General features: G+C 49.3%; 3 protein-coding genes across 14 annotated transcripts in view; 2 read left to right on the forward strand and 1 right to left on the reverse strand.

The window, feature by feature from the left end:
• The window catches only part of LOC105687964 (titin), a 37,977-nt gene extending 30,587 nt beyond the window's left edge, over nucleotides 1-7,390 (reverse strand). For 2 of the 8 annotated variants that reach the window (XM_048659776.1, XM_048659772.1), the window contains exons 1-17: nucleotides 7,131-7,390; nucleotides 6,197-6,386; nucleotides 5,919-6,111; nucleotides 5,704-5,817; nucleotides 5,451-5,628; nucleotides 5,200-5,300; nucleotides 4,876-5,085; nucleotides 4,619-4,804; nucleotides 4,425-4,539; nucleotides 4,112-4,353; nucleotides 3,905-4,027; nucleotides 3,628-3,819; nucleotides 3,342-3,553; nucleotides 1,012-1,324; nucleotides 801-937; nucleotides 487-721; nucleotides 10-259 (exon numbers count right to left, since the gene is read on the reverse strand). In XM_048659776.1, the coding sequence (XP_048515733.1) occupies nucleotides 10-259; nucleotides 487-721; nucleotides 801-937; nucleotides 1,012-1,324; nucleotides 3,342-3,553; nucleotides 3,628-3,819; nucleotides 3,905-4,027; nucleotides 4,112-4,353; nucleotides 4,425-4,539; nucleotides 4,619-4,804; nucleotides 4,876-5,085; nucleotides 5,200-5,300; nucleotides 5,451-5,628; nucleotides 5,704-5,817; nucleotides 5,919-6,111; nucleotides 6,197-6,378 (2,983 nt within the window). In that variant the 5' untranslated portion in view covers nucleotides 6,379-6,386; nucleotides 7,131-7,390. Of the gene's footprint in view, nucleotides 1-9; nucleotides 260-486; nucleotides 722-800; nucleotides 938-1,011; nucleotides 1,325-1,473; nucleotides 1,955-2,850; nucleotides 3,297-3,341; nucleotides 3,554-3,627; nucleotides 3,820-3,904; nucleotides 4,028-4,111; nucleotides 4,354-4,424; nucleotides 4,540-4,618; nucleotides 4,805-4,875; nucleotides 5,086-5,199; nucleotides 5,301-5,442; nucleotides 5,629-5,703; nucleotides 5,818-5,918; nucleotides 6,112-6,196; nucleotides 6,387-7,130 lie in introns of those variants that run through there. The other 6 variants (XM_012403942.3, XM_048659769.1, XM_048659771.1 and 3 more) reach the window with 6 other exon arrangements.
• A 1,065-nt stretch (nucleotides 7,391-8,455) lies between these two features.
• On the forward strand, nucleotides 8,456-15,557 carry LOC105687965 (muscle M-line assembly protein unc-89). Its single transcript, XM_048659594.1, has 9 exons — nucleotides 8,456-9,040; nucleotides 10,227-10,606; nucleotides 10,835-11,057; nucleotides 11,142-11,429; nucleotides 11,709-11,836; nucleotides 12,028-12,200; nucleotides 12,294-12,672; nucleotides 12,708-13,143; nucleotides 13,211-15,557. The coding sequence occupies exons 1-9, from the start codon at nucleotides 8,953-8,955 to the stop codon at nucleotides 15,340-15,342; spliced, it is 4,227 nt and encodes a 1,408-aa protein (XP_048515551.1). The 5' UTR covers nucleotides 8,456-8,952; the 3' UTR covers nucleotides 15,343-15,557.
• Nucleotides 15,558-15,804: 247 nt separating this feature from the next.
• Nucleotides 15,805-20,729, forward strand: part of LOC105687953 (titin homolog) — a 39,207-nt gene continuing 34,282 nt past the window's right edge. Inside the window, exons 1-3 of one of the 5 annotated variants that reach the window (XM_025746266.2) lie at nucleotides 15,805-16,180; nucleotides 17,269-17,425; nucleotides 19,684-19,975. In XM_025746266.2, the coding sequence (XP_025602051.2) occupies nucleotides 16,168-16,180; nucleotides 17,269-17,425; nucleotides 19,684-19,975 (462 nt within the window). In that variant the 5' untranslated portion in view covers nucleotides 15,805-16,167. Of the gene's footprint in view, nucleotides 16,181-16,467; nucleotides 17,426-18,521; nucleotides 18,882-19,683; nucleotides 19,976-20,729 lie in introns of those variants that run through there. The other 4 variants (XM_048659767.1, XM_048659766.1, XM_048659765.1 and 1 more) reach the window with 4 other exon arrangements.

Consider the following 20,729-nt stretch of genomic DNA (forward strand, 5'->3'; position numbering starts at 1 on the left):
GTTGGCTACCTGAGTTCGCAATTTCCTTCATCGGTGGTTTCAGTTGCTGATCGGCTTCCGGCAGGTGATTCTGTTCACCTTTCAGATCACGTTCCACGAACTCCCTGAGATCTTGCATTTCGTGTACATCCGTGTGATCCCGATTCCCCCTGAGCGTGTTCGAAGTTAGTTTGTACGAAGTAACGCCGAAGTGCGTGCTCTGCGAAACACGGAGCGTCGTTGTCTCCGTTACTTCCTTTAGGATCTTGCCAGATTTTTCCTGAAAAATGACACCGTGACTGTGCGAGTCGATCGAATGTCGAAGGGAAAAACGAGCCGCGCGCCCGCGGATCGCGCGAATTTTTTCGATCCAGATACTATAGAATTCCGACAGTCGATCCCCGCGAACTGTTACGTGATTAGAATTATCGACGTCTATAAATACACGCGACACTCATTACGCCTGCGTTAGGCTCCGCACTCCATTATTTGACCTTATCAACTTACCTCGATCGTGCGCTTTACTATCGTGCTGCTGGCATTCGATCTGTCGATCTCCGGTATCTCACCCTCGGTTTCCATACGTAACGGTAATTCGATCGCCCCGGATTTCTCTCGCGTAGCTTCGTCGGAGCATGGAATCAATTCCGAGTCCGAATGGAATCTGGAATCCATTTTTTCCGTCTTCAGAGAGGGTATCTCGACGTTCTCCACGTCGGACGCCGGCACGTCGACGTCCCACCTGAAAGGATTTTCCCTCTTTGTAATTTTTCGTCCGGTAAAAAATAAACCGGGACGCTATGGAAAAAAAAAATGGCTACCATGCCGCATCATCCCCGCAATCCGATGCTGTGGCGAACGATTCGCTTCTCGATTGTATAACCGGCGTGTTCGAGCACTCCGTTGCCGTTGCGTAGTCATCGCCGTTTATCAATTTATCGGTATTGTCATTCGGAACCTGCGACAGACGATTCTCCGGTAAAATTGATCCGAACATTTTTTTTACACTCTGCTTAAAAAAAAATCGCTCACTTCTTGGCGGGTGTTTTTTACCGATCCTGTAAATTCGCTGGTCGGACAGCCGGGCGAACCACCGGCGGAATTTTCCAATATATTTCGAATCCCCGCGGCGACGTCGACCTCGTTTTTCGGAACGTCCGTCAAAGTTGGCGGGGAAATGGATCCTGGAACCGATCCCGACGCCGTTTCGTCGCTCCTGGCTCCGGCGTCGTACAAGTGAGAATCCAGTCGTTCGGCCAGACGCGTCACCTCGGCAAGTTTTGTCGAAATCGCTTCAACCGCCGTCAGATTTCCACCACCGACAAGCGCCTCGTCATCTGACATTCTGAAAACGAGAATTGCGATCATCCCTGTCGGGATTTATTGCGGATCGTACGGCCCACGACGACGAGATCACCTCGCCGAACGTCGAAACTGACGGTTAACGATTTTTTTTCGAAAGGGGAAACACTTCGCGCGTCTAACGCTACTTACTTGAGAACCAAGTAACAAACTCGTATCCCCACCGAGGATATGATACCCCTGATATCGCAGCCTGGAAAAAGACGGTGAAAAGTCTCGTGGAACGACGACATTACGCGGTACCTTGGTGATAGAAAACTCGGGTCGAACTACGGCCAACCGACCGAACGACTGGTAAAGGCCGTCGAAAGTGAATGCGAGAAAAGAAAGCAAGAGTTAATGACCTAGAAACGGAAATAGGATGCACTCCCCTTTATTTGCTACCGTGTGTACCACTCTGCATCACATCTTCGCACGCGTGTGCGGTATATTTATTTACCCACACGTGGGTAACCTGCTGCGCGTGTTGCGGATGCAAACAAACCGTGATTATATACCACCACCAGCAGCTATACCGTTAACAAAAATATTATTTAAACGGAGGCGACCGAGCTTTCGAGACGTAACCATCGGCGATGGTTAATTTTGGGAATATCTGCTTTCTGGGAAGCTCGTACCGGTCGCCAGTTTTTTTTTCCTCTCTCTTACTCAGTTTCGAATCAAAAAAATACGGGGGAGGGGATCGGAAGGGGTGAGGCAAGTGGGGAAAAATTACTTAGAAAAGTGGAGACATGCGGCCGGGATTGATTATTAATAATCCTAAATTTGAAACGAACGTATAAGCTATAGACGCGGTGAGTTGCGCGCGTGCCAATTTCGAGCACACCTTTCGCATAGGAGCTTTTTGGTCGTTGGAAATGGGACGTTTAGCATCTATGAATAGGGAGAGTATCGTTGCTCCGTTTCCTCGATATTTAATTGTCCATCAATTACTCGGCAAACTCTCTGCAACGGCAACGGCGAACTTTAATTAACTTCGGACTTCGCAGTCGCAACGTATGCACTCGCTTGTAATACCGAGGGGAAGCGTAGCTCGAACCGAACAATTTTTTCTCGTAGATCGTAAGGAACTTTATCTATTCGCCTTCATTATTTACCAGAAAATAAATCCTGATGGATGTCTATTTTAAACTACTGTTGCTAATCCGACCGCGACGTCACGGAAAATAAATTTACCGATCGACGTCACACACCGGGTACGTGAAACGGTAATTACATGTCACGTCATATCACATAAAAGTTTGTTTTTTTTTTTCTCCCAAAAGCTACGAGACGATAAAACGAAGTCGAGTCACTCTATGCAGAAAATTTATGCACCTGACCGATGGTGACAGAAAAAGAAAATCAGAATTCTTTTAATATTCCATCGGACTTGGCCTAGCGCGCATCGCTCGCCGATGAAAGTTCGGTAATTTTGAAAGTTTCCGGACAGATTTCATAAGACGAAGCGCGACGACGAGGTTGCGTTACACCTCTTATGACAGAAAACAAAAAAAAGACGCAACTTACTCACAGGTATCTCGTCGACGACCGGGCGTAGACTGTTTAAACGTCGACGATCTACGGGGTCGGCGTCTCGGCGTCGGCGACGTCGCCGCGAGTTACCGCCTCCTACGCGATACAAGAGTTACCTACTTCTCTACGCTCGTTTAATGTACACAGATGTTGTACCCAGTTTTTCAAGCGGGACGTAAAACGCGGCTGTTTCACTTCACGGGTAACCCTCGAAATCGGTGGAGATCGGAGGGAGTCGAACGACGACGAGTTTCCTTTGAGAAGTTTTTTACGAGAATTATCGACGTTCGAAACGAGGACGATTCAAGACCTACTTTATAATATTGCACAGAGTCCCGAAAGATATGTTCGCTGTTTACCTGGTAGTTTGCCAAAATACGGATTTCTGGACCAGAAATAATTCCATCGGTCCTCATTCATCGGTTTGCATCGGTTTGTACGTACGCACGTTACGCGGACAATAATATGTTAGATCATAAACTCACCCCGGTGGACAAAATGACTCTTTTAAACGAGTTCGCAAGAGACGACCGAGTCTGACCATTCGACCGACGTCCAAAAGTAATTTTTCACGATTCGCCAGGACCCCGCGGATCTCCGTCCGCGTCGACGCGCCGGGAGATTCCGAACGATCGTTGTTCGATCCTTTTCGCAAAGCCGCAACTTCGTCGATCAAATCCCTCAATCTTGCGCAGTGCTGGAAACGAAGGATTAGAAAATTTTACGAAGAACTTTTTTCCACGAAACTTTTCATATCTCGCGAATACCCACGTCTTCGACACTCCTGTGAAAAACGGCGCACACGCGTAGTCTGGTCAGTTGTTCCTGTCCAACGGATCTCAATCGTCGCCACGCCTGCCACAGTCTCGATGACAAGCGGGTGTTGTCCTCCAGAGGAAGTCGGCAGGACATTCGGAGGACCCTCGCGCCGTTCAACAGTTGACATCCGTAGTCGTAGGTCCCCTAAAAAAATTATGGGATCGTTGAAAAAAATTGTTGGTTTTTTTTTTTCTCTCAACATCTTTGAAAAATGACCGACTGCGCGGACCTTCGCGGTTTCTTGAAAAGACAAATGCTCGTCCTTTTGCGACTGGATCTCGTTGACGTTACAACCGATTTGTACGTGACTTTTTATCAGAACCTTGAACAAGTCGCCTATCCACTCGACGGCCTGGAAAAATCGAAGAATAAAATATACATCCTCCTCCGTTGTACCGCGAAACTATAAACTCGGTTCGATCAACGGCCAGCCAACCTGTTCAGCGTCGTTCTCGTAGGTGTGAATAAGTGCGACCTGCTTAAGGGTGAGTTTTTGCAACTCCACGCTGTCGCTGAATATATTTTTCCTCGCAATCGTTGCGTCCAGTATATCGCGAACGTTAGCTATGTCTTCCCCGTAATCGACGCGGATGTCACGACCGAGTGCGTCTTTCACGGGCATCGAGAGAACGTCGGAAAGTTTCTCGCCCTCTTTCACCACCTCACGTTCGATGGCTTCTGATTTTTTACCGAAAAAAATCGTATCAATTAATAGATAAAGAGATTGGACGATTTTTTTTCACACTTACCGAGCACCGATTGATTTTTTTCCAACTGGAGCAACTTTGCACCGGCTTGGGAAAAGTCGTAAACTTTGTTGCCCATCACTAACTTGTCGAATACCTCGCTGGTGCGATCGAAATACTGGTCGAAAGTTTAAAAAAAAATTAATACGCGAAATGACCAATTAATGATTGTCTGAAAAAAAAAAAAAAAAACTGACCTCTGATACGAGCCTGAAAAATCTTTGCGACGTGATGAGAACGTTTCTTCTGCGTTCCAATCGCGAGGCAAAACTCCTGCAGACGAAGTCCATGAAATCTCTCTGCGATTTCAGATCCTCCGGTAAAGAGTCAGCAGCCATACCGTCAATCTTGTGAAGCAGCTCGGCGTATCGTCCGTAAGTATCCTGAGATCAAACGACGATTGGATTGGAAATTCGAAGGGTGAAAAAAGGGCGTTCGTTCGTCGTACACCCACCCTGCACTGCAGTTCCAACGCCTCGTGGTCCCTTCGAACTTCCTCGGAAGACACGACGTCGAAACCGACCCGGTGTCGCATGTTCAGCATGGAATCCGCGGGCCCTAAAATCCAGTTCGTTACCCTGGCAACGCCTTCCTCGAGTATATGAATCTCCTCGACGCGTCCCAGATGCTGTTCGAGTTCCGTCAAAGCGTTTCTCGTCTCCACCTGCGATTTCGTCTCTTCAGATCACATGACAACCGATCGAAGAATCGAGGGATGAACGAGAAAAAGAGGCGTTCGTCGACTCGGTAGAAACCGAGGAGATCGATCGCCGATTACCTGTTTCGTTTCGATGGATTCTACGAAATTGTGGACACGCTGAACGGTGTCCGAAACGTCCTGTGACGACTCCCTGCTGATTTCCATCGCTAGATTTTTACCTGCAACGGTGATTAACTCGATGATTGTTCGCCGAACCGGAAAGACTCGTTCCCCTGACGGCTCGCGTCGTATTTCCACTCGATTAGAAATGTACACAATGTCGAGAGAGAGAGAGAGAGAGAGAGAGAACGGTCATCGTACCCACCGACCTGAACGAAGAATGTGCCTGGCGGCTGCTCCCAGTTCGCCGCTAATTTTTGCGTAGCTTCTGAGAGCTTTCTCGGATTCCCCGTCTTCGATTATCCCCCTCGCTGCGCACAACCGATCGTGAAGCTCGGACAAGTTGGCCGCCAGCTCCGCGGCGTCCTTCAGATAATCTTCGACGTGCTGTTTCGATAATAGGGATCAGAAAATACGCGAAAAAGCAGAGAAAGAGAAAAGAAAGGTGGACCGACTACTCACTATCCGCGTTTGAATCCATTCGGAGTGATCGTATGATTTCGATCCGCCGAACTCCGGAGGAAGCTGGGAATTTTCCACGTATCCGGAGAGCTTGGCGATCGGTATGTAGAGCGGCTGAAAGGATAAATTTAACGACGATGAGTTCAGAGGTACCGTTCTTCAGGTGTGCGTGTGTGTGTTGGGGAAAAAACGGAGATTTTCCGCTTTCGAGTTACTTCTCCCTCTTTGTGCGACTTGGTACAATTGTCCACGTGTTTATCCCAGAAGCCGTCCGGTCTCAGGACGATCACCGAGACGGCAGCCGAGCCGCACGAAGACGAAGTTTGCCTGATGCAGGCGCGAGCCACGCGCCAAGCTTCCCGTTGGGCGTCGACGAGTATCGTAAACCCGTTTGACTTTGTCTCCTCGCTGTTGACGCGAAGATTTTTTATTTTTATTCGTATATCTCCCGGCGGCTCGGAGGCGCGTGGGTTTTCACTCCGAGTTACGTTACCTGAACAAGTCGATCGAGTAACGAAGCAGCATTTCAAGGGCTACCTTCGTCGAGGGCTGCGGTTCCGAAGGCATATTTACCACGATCAAGGGGCGACCCTCGCGGTCTCGACCACCGGGTACGTATACCAGTCGCGACTCCAGTGCCTCGATGATATCGACGGCCCTCGGTCTCGAGGACATTACTCCCTCTGAAACCGTGCGAGATGTGAGAGTCGGTAGAATTTTTGTATCGGAAACGTGGAAATGCGAAGGCGACGATTCGAGTTACGGAAATAAAACAAAACGACGATGGAAACTTTTGTCATTTCGTTGCGAGGAAGACTCCATCGGGATGCGCGCAGCGGCGTACCGACGCCCCTCGGACAAGGGTCGAGCCGGGGGTGTGGTCGTCATTTGCATAATATACCGTTACGTACCAGCTGATCGGAAATTTTTTTTTTCCCCGTAACCGGAATCAGAATTTTTTTTCAATCTAAATCGAGGCGGGAATACGACAGACGAGATGACCATATGTTCACTTCAACCCCAGAAAATCGCAGAGATGGATGAAATGAATCCGAACGAACGAGGATGGCGCACAATAATTCTGCCGGTGACAACCGATCGAAATTCTAGACTTTTACCTAATTTATAAAAATCGTAGGTTTCGCGATATTCGCGTACAAAAAATTATCACAAATGCTTCAACGTGGGTTTGGAACGAGTTCACGGAGGTTCAAATTCACGGAATATACCCGGGGAGATCACTCGCGACGAGATCACCCGTGGGCGGTAAATTATTTTCACGATCGATAGAAAAAAACGAAATAAAAACTTCCTCGACGGGCTCGAATAATCGCAATCACCTGGTCACACCTCGTTCCGTGCAATGACAATCGTTGCATCGGCACGTTAACGGTTTTGAAAAAAAAAAATGAGCGAAGAAACCGTACCTAAAGTGACGTCCGTAACTAAGAAGCGAGCCACGCGGCGTACGTTTCTCCGTCTACCTGTTCGACGAGACTAAGTTGGACCGAGCGGGATGCTGGGGCGACGAGAGTCGAGTCGGTCGGTAGAGGTGGACGTATGGTGGGTACGAGTAGTTACCCATTCAAGTACAACGGTACCCTGGCACCGATTCCCCCTGTTTTCTCTCCTTTTCCCCATTTCTCGACTCACTCCGTTCGGTCGAAATAACGAAGATATCATCCTTGTTTCCGGACGAAGTTGACGGATCTTATTCTCCCGCGCTCGTGTCACTTGGACATTGTGCACGAGACTCACGATTTTCAAATCGAACACCTTCGTACGAACGGTTGGAATCGTCGTTGTCGAACCGGCATTGCGAGTTCGATCGACGTCTCAACTCTTACCGGTTTCCTTCGAAATTCCGAAAGTGATCCTGACCCTTCGGGAACCGGCTGCGGTTTCGTCTGAAAAAAATAAAAAAAAAAAATTCCAACATACCCGACCGGTATCGCGTGATATATTCCCCGACCTGTTGCCAGGTTCAAAAACCTACACCAGATATCATCTCAATTATCGTCGTAATTACGGATACATCAACCTCGGGAATGAGGTTGACGTGATTATACACGTGGATTTCAATAAAGCGATCCACGCCTTCCTCGGGAGCGGTCGAGCCCCCCCCCCCCCCCCCGCCCCCCGTTTGTAATTGTTATCTTTATTCGTTAACGCGTTTAATCTGAAATTTTTCACGATTCAAGCGGCGGGACGGTATCCCCGTTTCTTCGGCGAGCCGCGGAGATCCGAGCGGTGGGGCTAGGCGCAAGACGTCACCTTCGTGTACAAGTACACGAAGGTGAGGTAAGCCGCCGCGGCATTAGCTATAAGCGCGGTTCAACGACCGTCGATGACCAGACGGAGAAAACGCTGCAACTGAGACTTCGAGCGAGAGAAAGACAGGTGGCTAAAGGGAGACGGATTCAATCCGTTCGTTCGGACGGCTCGATACCGGGGGGGGGGCCTCGTTATCTTTCTCCCTATTTATGGGAAGCGCGAGATTTTTATCGAGCTAGAAAAAAGTCGCTTCCGGAATGCAGTTCGTTCATTTTCAGCTATCGATCAGCGAGACCGGCTGCCCGTATCCCCGGAAGTTCGACGGGCGAGGATCTCTTCCCGCCTGGCTGGAAAAGCGGCGGGACTTCCGATTTCTTTCCCCTGCGTTTTCGAGCGACGCCAGAAACCAGAGGCAACGAATATTCGAGTCTCGGGGGGCGGATCGAGCTTTCAGATTTTCTCGCGCGGCAAAGTATCGCTCAAAAATAGCCCACTCTCACCGCGAAGTCGAAGTCGACGTCGGCGTCGGCGTCGGCGTCTGCGTCGGCACACGACGTCGTTTTCAGTTTGTCCGTATCACGTCGGTCGAAAAGACGAGCTAGACGACGGGAGGCGTCGCCGTTGTCGTATTTTCAAAATGATTCTCGAATCGCTCGGACCATCTGTCTATTAATTAACCCTTTGCTCCCGGTTCCTCGGTGGGTAGGTGTCGTTAGAGCTAGTGATTCGGTGAGCTTGCGCCGAGCCTCGCGCTATATCGAGATCCGTCCGCGCTCGGTCGAGGTGCGAAGCAGTGAATAAGGTGGCTAGAACGGGACGACCTCTCGGACAGCGGGGGCCACGGGGGGCAGGGGACGAGGGATAAAATCGGGGACCGTCGTCCCGTGGACGTGCGTCGCCGCGAGGACGATTTATTTTACCCCCCCGCAAGAAAATCCGGCCCCCGACGAAGGTGGGGGGCGCCCTGAAAAAGTCATGGGCAACGCCTCGACCAAGGCCACCTACCCCAAGAGCCCGACGGGCACCGGAAGTGCCTCGAAGAGGGTGCACTGGAGTGGTCCAGGTACGAGATGAACGCCGCACACGCGAAATCGGCTCGAATGATAGCGCGCGTAAGGGGAGGAAAAAGAGAAAAAAAGAAATAGAAATGAATAAAAAAAAAAAAAACCCGAAACGAGAGAGGAAGAGCGAGCGGGGGAGGAGAGGGAGCGAGAAAGAAGTAGATTCGGAGGCGCGAACGGTGCGGAAGAGGGGGATGGAACGTCGCCATCTCGGTAGCTCGTTTAACCCAGATATTCGAACGCCCATCGACATTCCTTGCCAATTCGTTCGTCTGACAGTAGTAACAACGTCCGATGATCGAGTTGCCATTGATTTTTCACTCGATCTTTTTCCTCCAACGGGGGCGAGAAAAAAAAAAAATAAATAACAAAACTGAAATACAAATGCAACGAGGAATGATTTTTGAATTGCTTGAGCTCACAATCGGCTTTAATATTGTTCTGTCACCGTCGTACGGTACCATGTGACGGAGTAATTTTTTATTCTCGATGAATCAACAGAAATCTAATCACTTTCAGTGAATTTCGGAACACTATTCGTCAGGGATATCATGATCTGAGGGCTACCGAACGTCAACGTCGTATCCGCGTAGATTGGAAAGAAAAATATTTTCTTTAGCAAAGAATTCCGAAATAGTTTTTGACACCATGTGGGGGTCCCCGCATAATACTAATAAATTACTCGACGCCCAATTGGCGATGAATCGCTTGGTCCGCACACCGGTGATTTTTTTTTTTTTTTTTTTCGGTAATAAAATACATGAGATTTCATCGGCAGTTTTTCGTTATCTCTGATGCGGCTGTGTCGATAATAGGGGGGTAGGGTATCGGAATCTCACCGAACGGAAACGATCAGATCGCTCGTTGCTCTACCCGCAGTGTCCGGTTTCAAACGAGGAATAATTTCTTTGGTCTTGATTTCGCGTGGTCGCCAGGTGCTGGGTAAAAACTCCTCTGGGCCTGCTGCTCCGGGTGTCTAGATAGCCCGCTGCCAAGCGCTTTTCCGTTTTATTTCGGGAATAACACGTGCGCCGATGTATTGGTATCGAGTTGTGAGCGGGTGTGCGTGCGGCACGTAAGCCTCATCTCGGTTATCCAATGTACGCGGCGGCACCGCCCGCACGTTTTCTCCGAGGAAACGATACCACCGATACGATTCAACGGTACCGTCCGTTCGTTTCCCCCCAGGTCTTCCCGCGCCTCCCGGCAAGCCGATTCTGGTCCCCGGTACCGAAGAAACGCAACCGGACGTCGTCAGTATACGATGGGAGAGGTCACCGAGCAACGGAGGATCGGCGATCGTTGGATACCTGGTGGAACATCGACGCATGGGATCGCCGCACTGGGTTCGAGCAACCCCGATACTTTGCACCTTTCCCGAGTTGACGTTGAGCGGCCTCGAACCGGGATGGCGGTACCAGTTCAGAGTTCGCGCCCAAAATGCCTTGGGACTCTCCGAACCGAGCGAATTGTCCGATCCTCTGACGGTCACGCTTCAGAGATCCGCGGCCAGTACACCGCACTTCGACCTCGAACTCAAGGACATGGTAGCTCTGGAAAACGAGCAGGTAGTACGTCGTCGACCCCTAGATTCATTCGCCGCGATCCCAGCTGAGCTCGTGGATATCGAAAAACGGCTGAATAAATAAACAAATTCTTTCACAGTCTGGGCAGAGCCACACCCTTGTTTGAATTATGATTTTTTTTTTTCGGTCTTATCCTCCTTGCGCACTTTTGCCGAAAAATTTTACCACAGAGTTTGGATATTAAAAGGGAATATCCTTCGAAATTTGCAGGCCGAATTCGTCGTGCAGTTTTCCGGGACACCGTTGCCGAAGATATCATGGTTCAAGGATGGTTTCGAGATATTCAGCAGTCGGAGAACCAGAATCATCACCGAAAATGGAAAAAGTTCTTTACTGATTCATCAGACCGCGTTGAACGACGAAGGGGAGATCAAATGCACCGCGACGAACAGAGTCGGACATATAAGCACCAAAGCAAAACTCGTACTCGAAGGTGAAACATTTTTTTTTTTTATCACAGTCGATACTCTGATCATAAAATGGGCCCTAAAGAACTTCAGCCCTTGATTAATTTCAGCACCCCCGCGAATCCGGTTGCCTCGTCAGTACGAGGACGGTCTCCTCTTCGAACAGGACGAGACGATAAGGTTGAAGGTCTCGTTGGCTGGACGACCTTTGCCAAGTGTCACTTGGCTCCACGACGGCGAAGTCATACCGGTTGACCAGAGACACATAATCGAATCGATGGAAGGTGAATGCGTGCTAAAAATCCCTGACGCAAAAAGAGCCGATCGCGGAGAGTACACGGTGAAAGCTTCCAACAAACTCGGGGAGGACATCTCCTCGTTTCTGGTTACGGTCACAGGTGGGTCACGAGTTTAACAATCTGAGCTCGTTGTCGGTTCGTTGCAAGGAATTGTCCAGTTGTCAACGCGGAGATTTTACTTTTTTTTTTCTTGAATTTTTTTTTCCTCTATTTTCGGTAAACGTAAATCGGTACGAAGTCGTATTTTGCCTCAGGCGGAGCCGATAAATTCCGCCAAGTCAACGTGGACTGTTTTCGAATGGAATCGATGTTGTCGTTTTTTTTTTCTCCTTTTTCCAAATATCAGCAGGATGTACGGAGGATATTTTCTTTGCGTAGATCGACCCTCAGCACCGGGTAAAGCTATTGTCACGATGACTCTCGGACGATCAGTGACACTCTCCTGGAAGGAACCAGACGACGATGGGGGTTGTAAAATAGGGACTTACATCGTAGAATATTATAGAGTGAGCATCGATCAACGCCGTCTCTCTACTAACACCGATTCTAATAAAGACGAGGACATTTGTGCGGTGGTCGTTTGAAAAAGAAACAAAAAAAAAAAATAAGAAAGAAAGAAAGAAAGAAAGAAATTAGGATTTAATGGAATTTTGAATACGTTGCGATATCTGGATTTTTTTTTCTCTATCTCGCACAGATCGGGTGGGACGTGTGGTTGAAAGCGACTACTTGTCGACAGCTTACTACGACCCTTGGCGAACTGATAGAAGGATCCGAATATCGTTTTCGAGTAAAAGCGGAGAATCCATACGGAGTGAGCGATCCCAGCGAGGAGAGCGACGTAGTTTTCGTACCGGATCTGAAAAGGGGGTCGGTATTCGAATGACGTTGACGAAATGTTTTTTTTTTTTTTTTTCAAAAAACCTGAAAAGTTCTCTTCATTTCATTCCCTCGACGCAACAGGATCACCGAACCCCCGCTGAAGGGGAAATCCCAAAGCCAGCGCGATATTAACAAAACTAAAGAAAAACGTGAGGTAAGTTTCGCGGAACCCGTGCAAAGGACGAGAAGTCTAACGCGGGAAGAGGCTGCGAGGGGCTTGAGAGAACCGAGTCCGGAGTGGACCGCGACGAAGAATCGGAGCGCGGGGCGTTTGAGTCGCGCGGACGGAGCGAAATCAGCCGAAAAAATCGGCCCTGAGAACAAAACCAAACCGAATCCAGATCCACCGACGAGAGCGAGGAAGTTGCCGAAGCAGGAGAAAATCGAGACCTCCGAACCACTCGAAACTCGGAAGGCTGACGAGGTAAAAATCGATCCCACCGAATATTCTAGCGAATTGTGAGAGGAAAGAAAATTCTTTTTTTTTTCTAACAGAATGCGAACGCACCCACCTTGCAAAAGGGGAATTTCAGTTTCGCTGGGCAAAGAACTTTGGAACCAAATTTGTCGCGTGTACAGCGCGCCGCTTATCGGGAGTCAAGGTCCAGATCGTTGTCGAGAGAGAGGAGTCCGTCGCCCTTGACGATGCCGAAGATACAAGAATCTCACGTGGAATTATTGTCGGCTACTTCGCACGCAACAACCGGGAATCTAGTTCTCCAGAAACAGAGAACCGTCGACAGTTTGCCCGTTATTAGATCTCCCGAATTATCTCTTAAAAAGCAAAATACGGTCGACGGTATTCCACTCTCACCTACCTCTCCCAGGGAAAATGACGTCAGTATGCTTCACGGCAGCTCTGAATTCATGCTCGTACTCTACCCGGAAGAGGAGGTGAAAAGGATCAGTCCGGCTCGTTCGAATATTTTGGGTAAGTTACAGCGGCGACGTTGCTCCGACAAAAAAATTCCGTCTCACGCTGTTTTTGCAACCCTCAGGGCTCGAAGGGATGCAGATAGAGGCGGAACCCGAAACGGAAGATCTGGTTCCCCCTCCGCTGTCGCTCTCGTTGCCAGAACTTTTCAGCGTCGGTCACGAGGTGGTGGAAATTCTTCGCGAGGCCGTAAGTTCCACGGAACTGCTGCACGAGCGAGCGATGGAACGTTTTTATCACGCGGTAGCGATCGAAGAAGCGGAATTAGCAAAACGGAAGGCTCGGACCGAGAAACGAACCGGGGAACTGGCCGGTCTGAGCGGCAACGCGTCGCAAAAGGGAGAAGTCAGAATAAGAATAAATTCCCTGGAAACAATCGATTGCGAATCACCCGAGAGAAGATTGTCGCTGAGGCGAAGACTGTCGAACACGGGTTTCGCGAGTCAAATCGCCTGGCAGACGCAAAGGGATCGCCGAAGGTCGAGCGAAGGGCAGGGCGACGCGCCCGTGACGTTGAGCCCGCGGAGTAGCGTGTTGCTGGACGCTTCGTCCGATCCAAATTTAACGTCGGATCACAACATACCCGCGAAACTCGATCAGCCGGAAAAATTGCACAGATGGGACTCGAAGAACATGCCGTTGTCGGTGGAGGACACGAAACTCGACGAGGAATCGTCCGCGCCCGCGGAGGCGCCGGAAAAAGTAGCGGAGAGCGTGGAGACCTCGGTGGAATCGTCGGAGGAGGAGAGCAGCGACAGCGAGGACTTGAAATTGTTGAAGGCCAGAATATTGGCGCAACCGATAATCGACGAGGAAGATACTTATCACCCGAGAGGTAGGCCTGTGCAACACGTCAGTCCGGATCCACCGGATGTTCCCGATCACGCGACATCGATATCGGACGTCCCGCCACCCGTTCCCACCAGACCCGTTTCTCTGCCCTCCTCGCCTACGAATTTGGTGCCGAAATCGATACTGAAAAAACGCACGGAGACCGACGCGATCCCACTGAACCAGTTCGGCAGACCCGTACCGCCGGAAAAACCGATCCGTAAGTCGCTGCAGTCCGAGGAACAGTCGCAGCCCCAAAGTCCGGGAGATACGGAGGAGGTACGAGTCGACGAACCGCAGCAGCAGACGGTTACTTTGAGAAAAAAATCGCTTACCAGCGTAACGGATTCCGCGAAAGGTGCGGCGATATCCGAATCGGATATCGACAATTCGAACGTTCTCTCGGCGGCGGAAGTCGCGAGGACGCGACGGAGACAACTGAGACAAGCTTCGCTGGAAGAAGAAGCCGAGGCCACCATGGCGGTGGTCAGTTATTACACGGAAATAGTGAACGCTGTGTCGCACAAGGCTAACAACGGTACGGCCGACAAAATTGGCAGAAGAGGTGTCGCGGACGCGCCGGAATATTCTGCGGAAACGATTGAGAAGACTTCCGTTAAAATTGCTAAAGATGCGGCGACGGAACTCAGCGTGAGTCCGACGGCGAAGAACGACGTCGGCAGAGGTTCTCGGAAGTCGATGGACCGCGAGAAGCAGGCGAAAGTCAAACGAAATTGCGCACCCTCCGAGGAAACGACGCCTGTCAAGGATCAGAAGGATCGTACGAACCGGAAAGGCCGCGCGACTTCCAGAAACGAATCGCCGGCACCCAGATCGAGGAATGTGTCGAAAGAGAGGGGCTCGTCCAGACCGTCCTCGAGAGCGGAGAACCGCGGTGTTTCTCAGGAGAAATCATTTCCTCAGCGCGGTAGGCCCACCGCGAGGACGACTTCGGAAGACTCTCGATCATCGAGGGAAAAATCGCTCGACAAGAGGAAATCCAGTCGGCCGAATTCCAGGTCAAATTCCAAGGATCGTTTTCGACCGGAAACGCCCACCAAGGTGAAGGTCGAACGTCTTCAGCAGGCTCTCGGTAGCCGGAAATACCGTCCGATCAGACGACACTCCGATACCGTAGCCGAGTCGACCGCGGACGTTGAGAAAAAAGTTAGATCCACGATAAGTTACTTGACGGACTTGACACTGCTGACCGCTGCGGCTTACGTTTATTTCCTGAAAAGTGAGATCCTAGCGATTCCTTTCATCGGTCTTCTGCTGTATCGTCAAATTCAAGAAGAAATCGAAAGGCGGCTACCAAAATGGTGGAAACGTCACAAACAAGGGTCGATCAATCCTACGAATTAAACTTCATCACGAAAGACACTTATTCGCTACAATTTATTTATTTAATTAATTTATTAAATATTAATAACTCACACATATTACGCCTGTATATCTTGTGTACTATTGTTACAATAATTTGTTAAATTTATTATCAATCTATATTTCGATCTTCCAAAGCGAAAGGTATATACCTCTATGTATTATCGTGTAAATAATAAGAACATAATTTAAGGTCAGACCAGACGAGAAAGCTCAGAGACGTGTAATCTCCGACCCCGTTCATCGCGCACCCCGTTTATCCTCGGACGTACGACCTGCGGAACGTGACGTGACGCTAAAAATTCCGCAGGACCTTCGTCGCGGTGACTTCGATGCGTGGTACGTAGGCAAGCGCCGCCACCCGTCGATATCTCCCATCCCAGGACGCGGAAATACGCGACGACGACCCCCCCCCCCCCCAGCTGCGTCGGTATGCGACGAGGCTGATTGTTTTCGCGAGTAAAAGCTCGGACGTTTTATCGCGTCTGGAGTAATCGTGCGAAAAGGCGAACGGTTGATAAGTAAAGAGATCGGCGAAATTACGTCAGCCTCCGCGCATGCTCTTTTCCCCGATAATCTTCGCTCGACGTCGTAACGACGCGACGAACGAAGCTACGCGAGACGATTTTAGACGGCAGCCCTTAGCCGCACTGCCTACGGATTTAGAGGCGGACGGAACGGGTTGCGTGCGTCGTCGATTGGAAAAGAGACAAACATCGTGCCCCACGTTTGCCGGGCCGCTACTCGCGGCCGAAGTGATGTCAGGCCGAGTGTGGATAGCAGGAGGTACCAACGACGCCGGACGACATGACGCTCGCAGGTAAGAAATAAAAACGTTCAACAACTCCGTCGTCCACCGGGTCGGGATGACGCGCATCGCCGAAATGGATAGATGCGTGGGAAACGCCGATAACGATATTCGAAAACAATATTTTTATAAATAAATAAATAAATAAATAATCGTTAACACGGAGGGAAAAAAATCATCGCACGGAACTTCGAAACGATCTTCGAGTGTCTCTTTTTTCTTTTTTTTTTTTGATTTTATTGAGCTCGCGCGTCCCCGTCCTCATCGATCCCAATTTTTAATTTTCCCTCTCCATCACGTCCGAGTGATCGTATTAATCTGGCCGATTATAAGTAGAATTTCCGAGTGGAATTGGATGTGCCCGGTTCGTCTAATAAAATATCTTTCACTACGTAACTCCCTACTCTTCGAACAGCTGTGAACCATCCGTCCCCTAATACCGGACATATCTCTGACCTCTGCCGTTCGGTGGAAATATCTTGGGGTCACAGAGACGACATTCCTTACGCCGCGTCGCGGACGCGTCGTCGGGATGACTCGATCGGCGCGCCGGTCGATCGTCGAGGGGGTTTTGAATTTTAATCGCGCATCCCTCGGGGGTTGCCGTTGGCGATGGTGTACGGTAGGAGTTTGTGCGCGACGGGATGATCCGAGGGATTTTGGGGCGAGCGGAGAGGCGCCGGTTGTCTCCCGCGATGCTGCAAACTCCACGAGAGTTTGAGCTTGAACATCTCGAGGCTAGGCGTGCCACTTGCGCACAGTCATTTAAACCGTATTTTTAGAATCTCGGCAAGTCGAAGACGCCGAAATATACGCGTACCCCCGCGCTCACCTACCTAACTAACCCACCTCCGTTCATGTAACTCGAACTTTCACACCGCGGAAACCTTATCGCGCGTATCTTGTAACGCAATCTATACGCCCGCGCGCGTGTAACGAACAACTGTCAATTTTCCTATCCGAGATATTTTTTAAATTTCGTAAAAAAAAATAAAACAAGATCTTGGGGGTGAATTCCGTGATCCGGGAACCCTCGCGTCGCGCGAATAAAATCGTTGGAGAAATTTTTTTAATGACGTTTGACGCTCGATCTCTGGAAGATGCCGCAACCGCTACCGTCAGACCTGGTAAGATTGTAGCACCACGATGGGAGAACAACGTCGAAGATTTGATCGCCGTGGGACGTCCAGGTGTCCCCTTGACCGTGGAATTGAAACTGGACGATACGGGGAATTATGGAAAGCCGAGCTTCGAACTGTGAGTAAAATCTCATCGTTCACCCTCTACGATTGCGAGTTTTCATTTTCTTTTTTTTTTAGTTTTCATTTTCTTTTTTTTTGAGTTTATCGAAAACCGCGTCAAAGTTTCGTCGACGGATCGGACGTGCGATCGTTGAGATCTACATAACATCACAACACATCATCGTCCCATGATTGCGACGTCCCTCGGAAACGAAAATATCTCGGTCTGCCGGGGGCCTTGGCGCGCGGTGAGAAACTCACGGAATGGAAGAGCTTTCCTTACATCGGCGTGGCGGGTCGGCACGCCGTCGAATCTTCGAAATCTTCTCGTTCGAGATTAATTCGAAACTGCGCTCCGTGAGATAAATTGGGGGGGTCGCGTTCGAAGGGGATGCGTAGAAAAACGAAGACACCCGTAGGTCGTCGGCGTTCGGAAAAAGTTCGGCTTTGAGATCGGCTTAAAAAATAACTACTGACGTTACTCCCCTCTTGTCTCTTTACGCGGCGCCGTTTGAAACGCGCTTAAGCTACGCAAGCTCGCGATCATCGAAGTCGCACCGATGATCAGAGGATACAGAAGTTTTCACGCCATCGGACCCCGACGATACACTTCCAACCGGAAGACGATAGTTTTTTTCGCACGAAAAATCCCGCGACTCTCAGTGGGACGAAAAGAAAAAGATAAAACGACAAACCGAGGATCTCCGAGATCCGTTTAAAAATTGATCTAAAAGAAAGTGATCTGTTTAAAACGGATTGATAAAATTCCACGACAAGATAATTAAAAGCTGACCGTTAAAAGTGGCTCGAGTGGATAGTAGTTATCGAAATAAAAATAAAAAAAACGAACCAGCGACTCGTATAAATGACGAGAAATAAAAATCTTCGAAAATCTAGCCGATTTTTCGTACGGATAATCGATTGTGCTTGCGACGTCCTTGCATGACATCGGGCAGTGAAAAAATTTCGCAACACGTAAGCGAAGTGAGTGACTGTGCAGCACTCTATTTAAACGATTTGATTATTCATGTTAAGGTCAGGAATCGGTTAGGCCGTCAGATTTAACGCAATTATAGTTGTATGTAGGTACAGATGTCGAGAAGAACAGTTTTACCATAGTGGCGCAGACGACTCTGAAAAAATCAATTCGGCGAAGAGGTCGACACGAAACGTTGAACAATCGTTCGAAATTCATAACTGCCAGTAAACCTCGACTGCGTGAATAAAACATTGGTGAAAGAATGACTATAAATAAAGTGTGCGGTTACGTGAAATCTACGATGATCCGTAGCGTCGGCTAACGTAAGACACCATCGGGTAAAAATTTACGAGTTTCATTTTTTTTCTCCTCTGCGGTATCGTTCGCAGATGTGGGTCAGACGAGCGCCGATTTGACTCGCTATGGGGAGTCAGTGCTGCAAATGCGCCAATGGCAAAAGGGCCGTAACGCATTCGAACGGAAGGGAGAAAGGGTACGTGATCACAAAGCTCAGAGATTTCTCGAAAGCTCAAATGCTCGACTCTCCGTAAAACGATCGTCGGAAGGTGACAGGGAAACGGGCGAATAATTTTCAGTGCGCAGGGCAGTTAATTGTAGGAGTCTTGCCAAATTCATTATTCGTTACGCCGACTCGCCGTCGTTTTGACGGAACAGCCTTTGCGATATTCATTTTCTAACGATGAAATTTAAAAAAAAAAAAAACTACTCGAAAATTTCTCGTCTGCAAAAAACGCAGCCAACGATCGATCGATCGATCGATCGGGGCCCAGAAGCCTTTTTTAGGACGTCGCTTGGACATCAGCCATCCCCGAAGCTACCAGAATCGGATCAGCATCTTGTTCTGACATTTGCCGATCGAAAGTTGCGAAAGAAGGTCGCCGATGTTGCGATCCAATTCGTACCCTTCGGAATGAGGTTGTTTCCTCGACGGGACAAGGGCCGCCGATTATTTTACCGATCATTGTCGGGGGTGCTTTGGATCGCCTTTTTTTTGTTTTCATCGCCCGCGCAGGAGCTCGACGCGAGACTCCTTGAATTCCTTTGCGACATAGCGGGGATGCCGAAGCACGTGGTGATACGCGCGTTAAGGCAGGCGGGCTATTTTTAAAATCGTTGAATTATCCGACGCGATGACAGGTCGACGTGACGTGCGCCCGACTGATTGAAGGAAATTAAAATTCCGAACACGACGCCCCCCCCGCTCTGTCGTCGCTGGTTTTTCGATATATTTTTTTTCTCTCGCTCCACAATTTTTTATCCCCCGAAATTTTCAGATTGCGGGATCAACTTCCCCTAGCTAGGGATCGTTACCACGTTCACACGCGGGGTAACGTTGTTCAGTTGACGTTGGAACACACGAAGATGGAAGACGCCGGACGTTACGCACTCGTCGCAAAAAATATCGCCGGTGAATCGTCGCGAGTGATTCGCTTCAACGTGGAGGATACGAAGGGGGATGACGACGGTGATCTTCCGACCTTTGTCAGAAGACTGAGCGACTTGGCCGTCAAAGTTGGAACCCGTACGAGATTTCTCGTAGAAATCAGAAGCTCGACGCACTTGAAGGTACGTCCCTTTCACCCGGGGGTTGGTTGGGGCTCTGCCGGGCAATGAAAAATCTCCGCACCTGTTGTTTTCACTTCCGGATTTCGTTAGCCCCTTCGGTGATGAAATTTCTAAATTTAAATACCGAGACTCATCAACCCTTGGGTCGTTCACCCCGGTAATACTTGTAATACCGCTTATATCGGTCCAGGATATGAGAATAGACGGACCCATGCGGATCGGAGAATAGACGAGACGGTTTTATGTGGTAGGGGAAATTAGGGAAAAGAGAGGATTCAAGGGGGGGAACGGAAGAATGAGGAAGATGACGAGGTCCACGACCCGAGGGCCCCGGCCTAACTTTGGAATTGCAATCTTGACCAGGTTTTCTTAACGGTCATTGGCACCGTCTGGTCTATGCCGAAATTGGCTCGAATAAAATTTTTATTTTTCCCAAAATTAACGGCGAAGACTGAATTTTTTTTTTTTCCCCAATTCGGGGACTCGAGGTCCACGAAGAACCGAATGATTCTGACATATCCGGACAAGAGAAATGGGACACGTGTAAAAATAAGCTTCCGAGCGATCGGATTCAAAGCCAACATAAACGATTGGAAATAATCATGGGGAAATAACTAGGTGGACTTTTTTCGAGGGGCAGTTGCTACCGCGGGACGCGCGCTGCTGAATTTCGGGTATTCGATTTTTTCAGAAAAGGAAAACTCTCGAGTCCGGCCGTTCGTTGATCGTCGAACGACCCATTAATCTTATTTCA

This window comes from Athalia rosae, chromosome 8 (genome assembly GCF_917208135.1).
Source record: "Athalia rosae chromosome 8, iyAthRosa1.1, whole genome shotgun sequence".
In the NCBI taxonomy this organism is placed as follows: Eukaryota; Metazoa; Arthropoda; class Insecta; order Hymenoptera; family Athaliidae; genus Athalia; species Athalia rosae.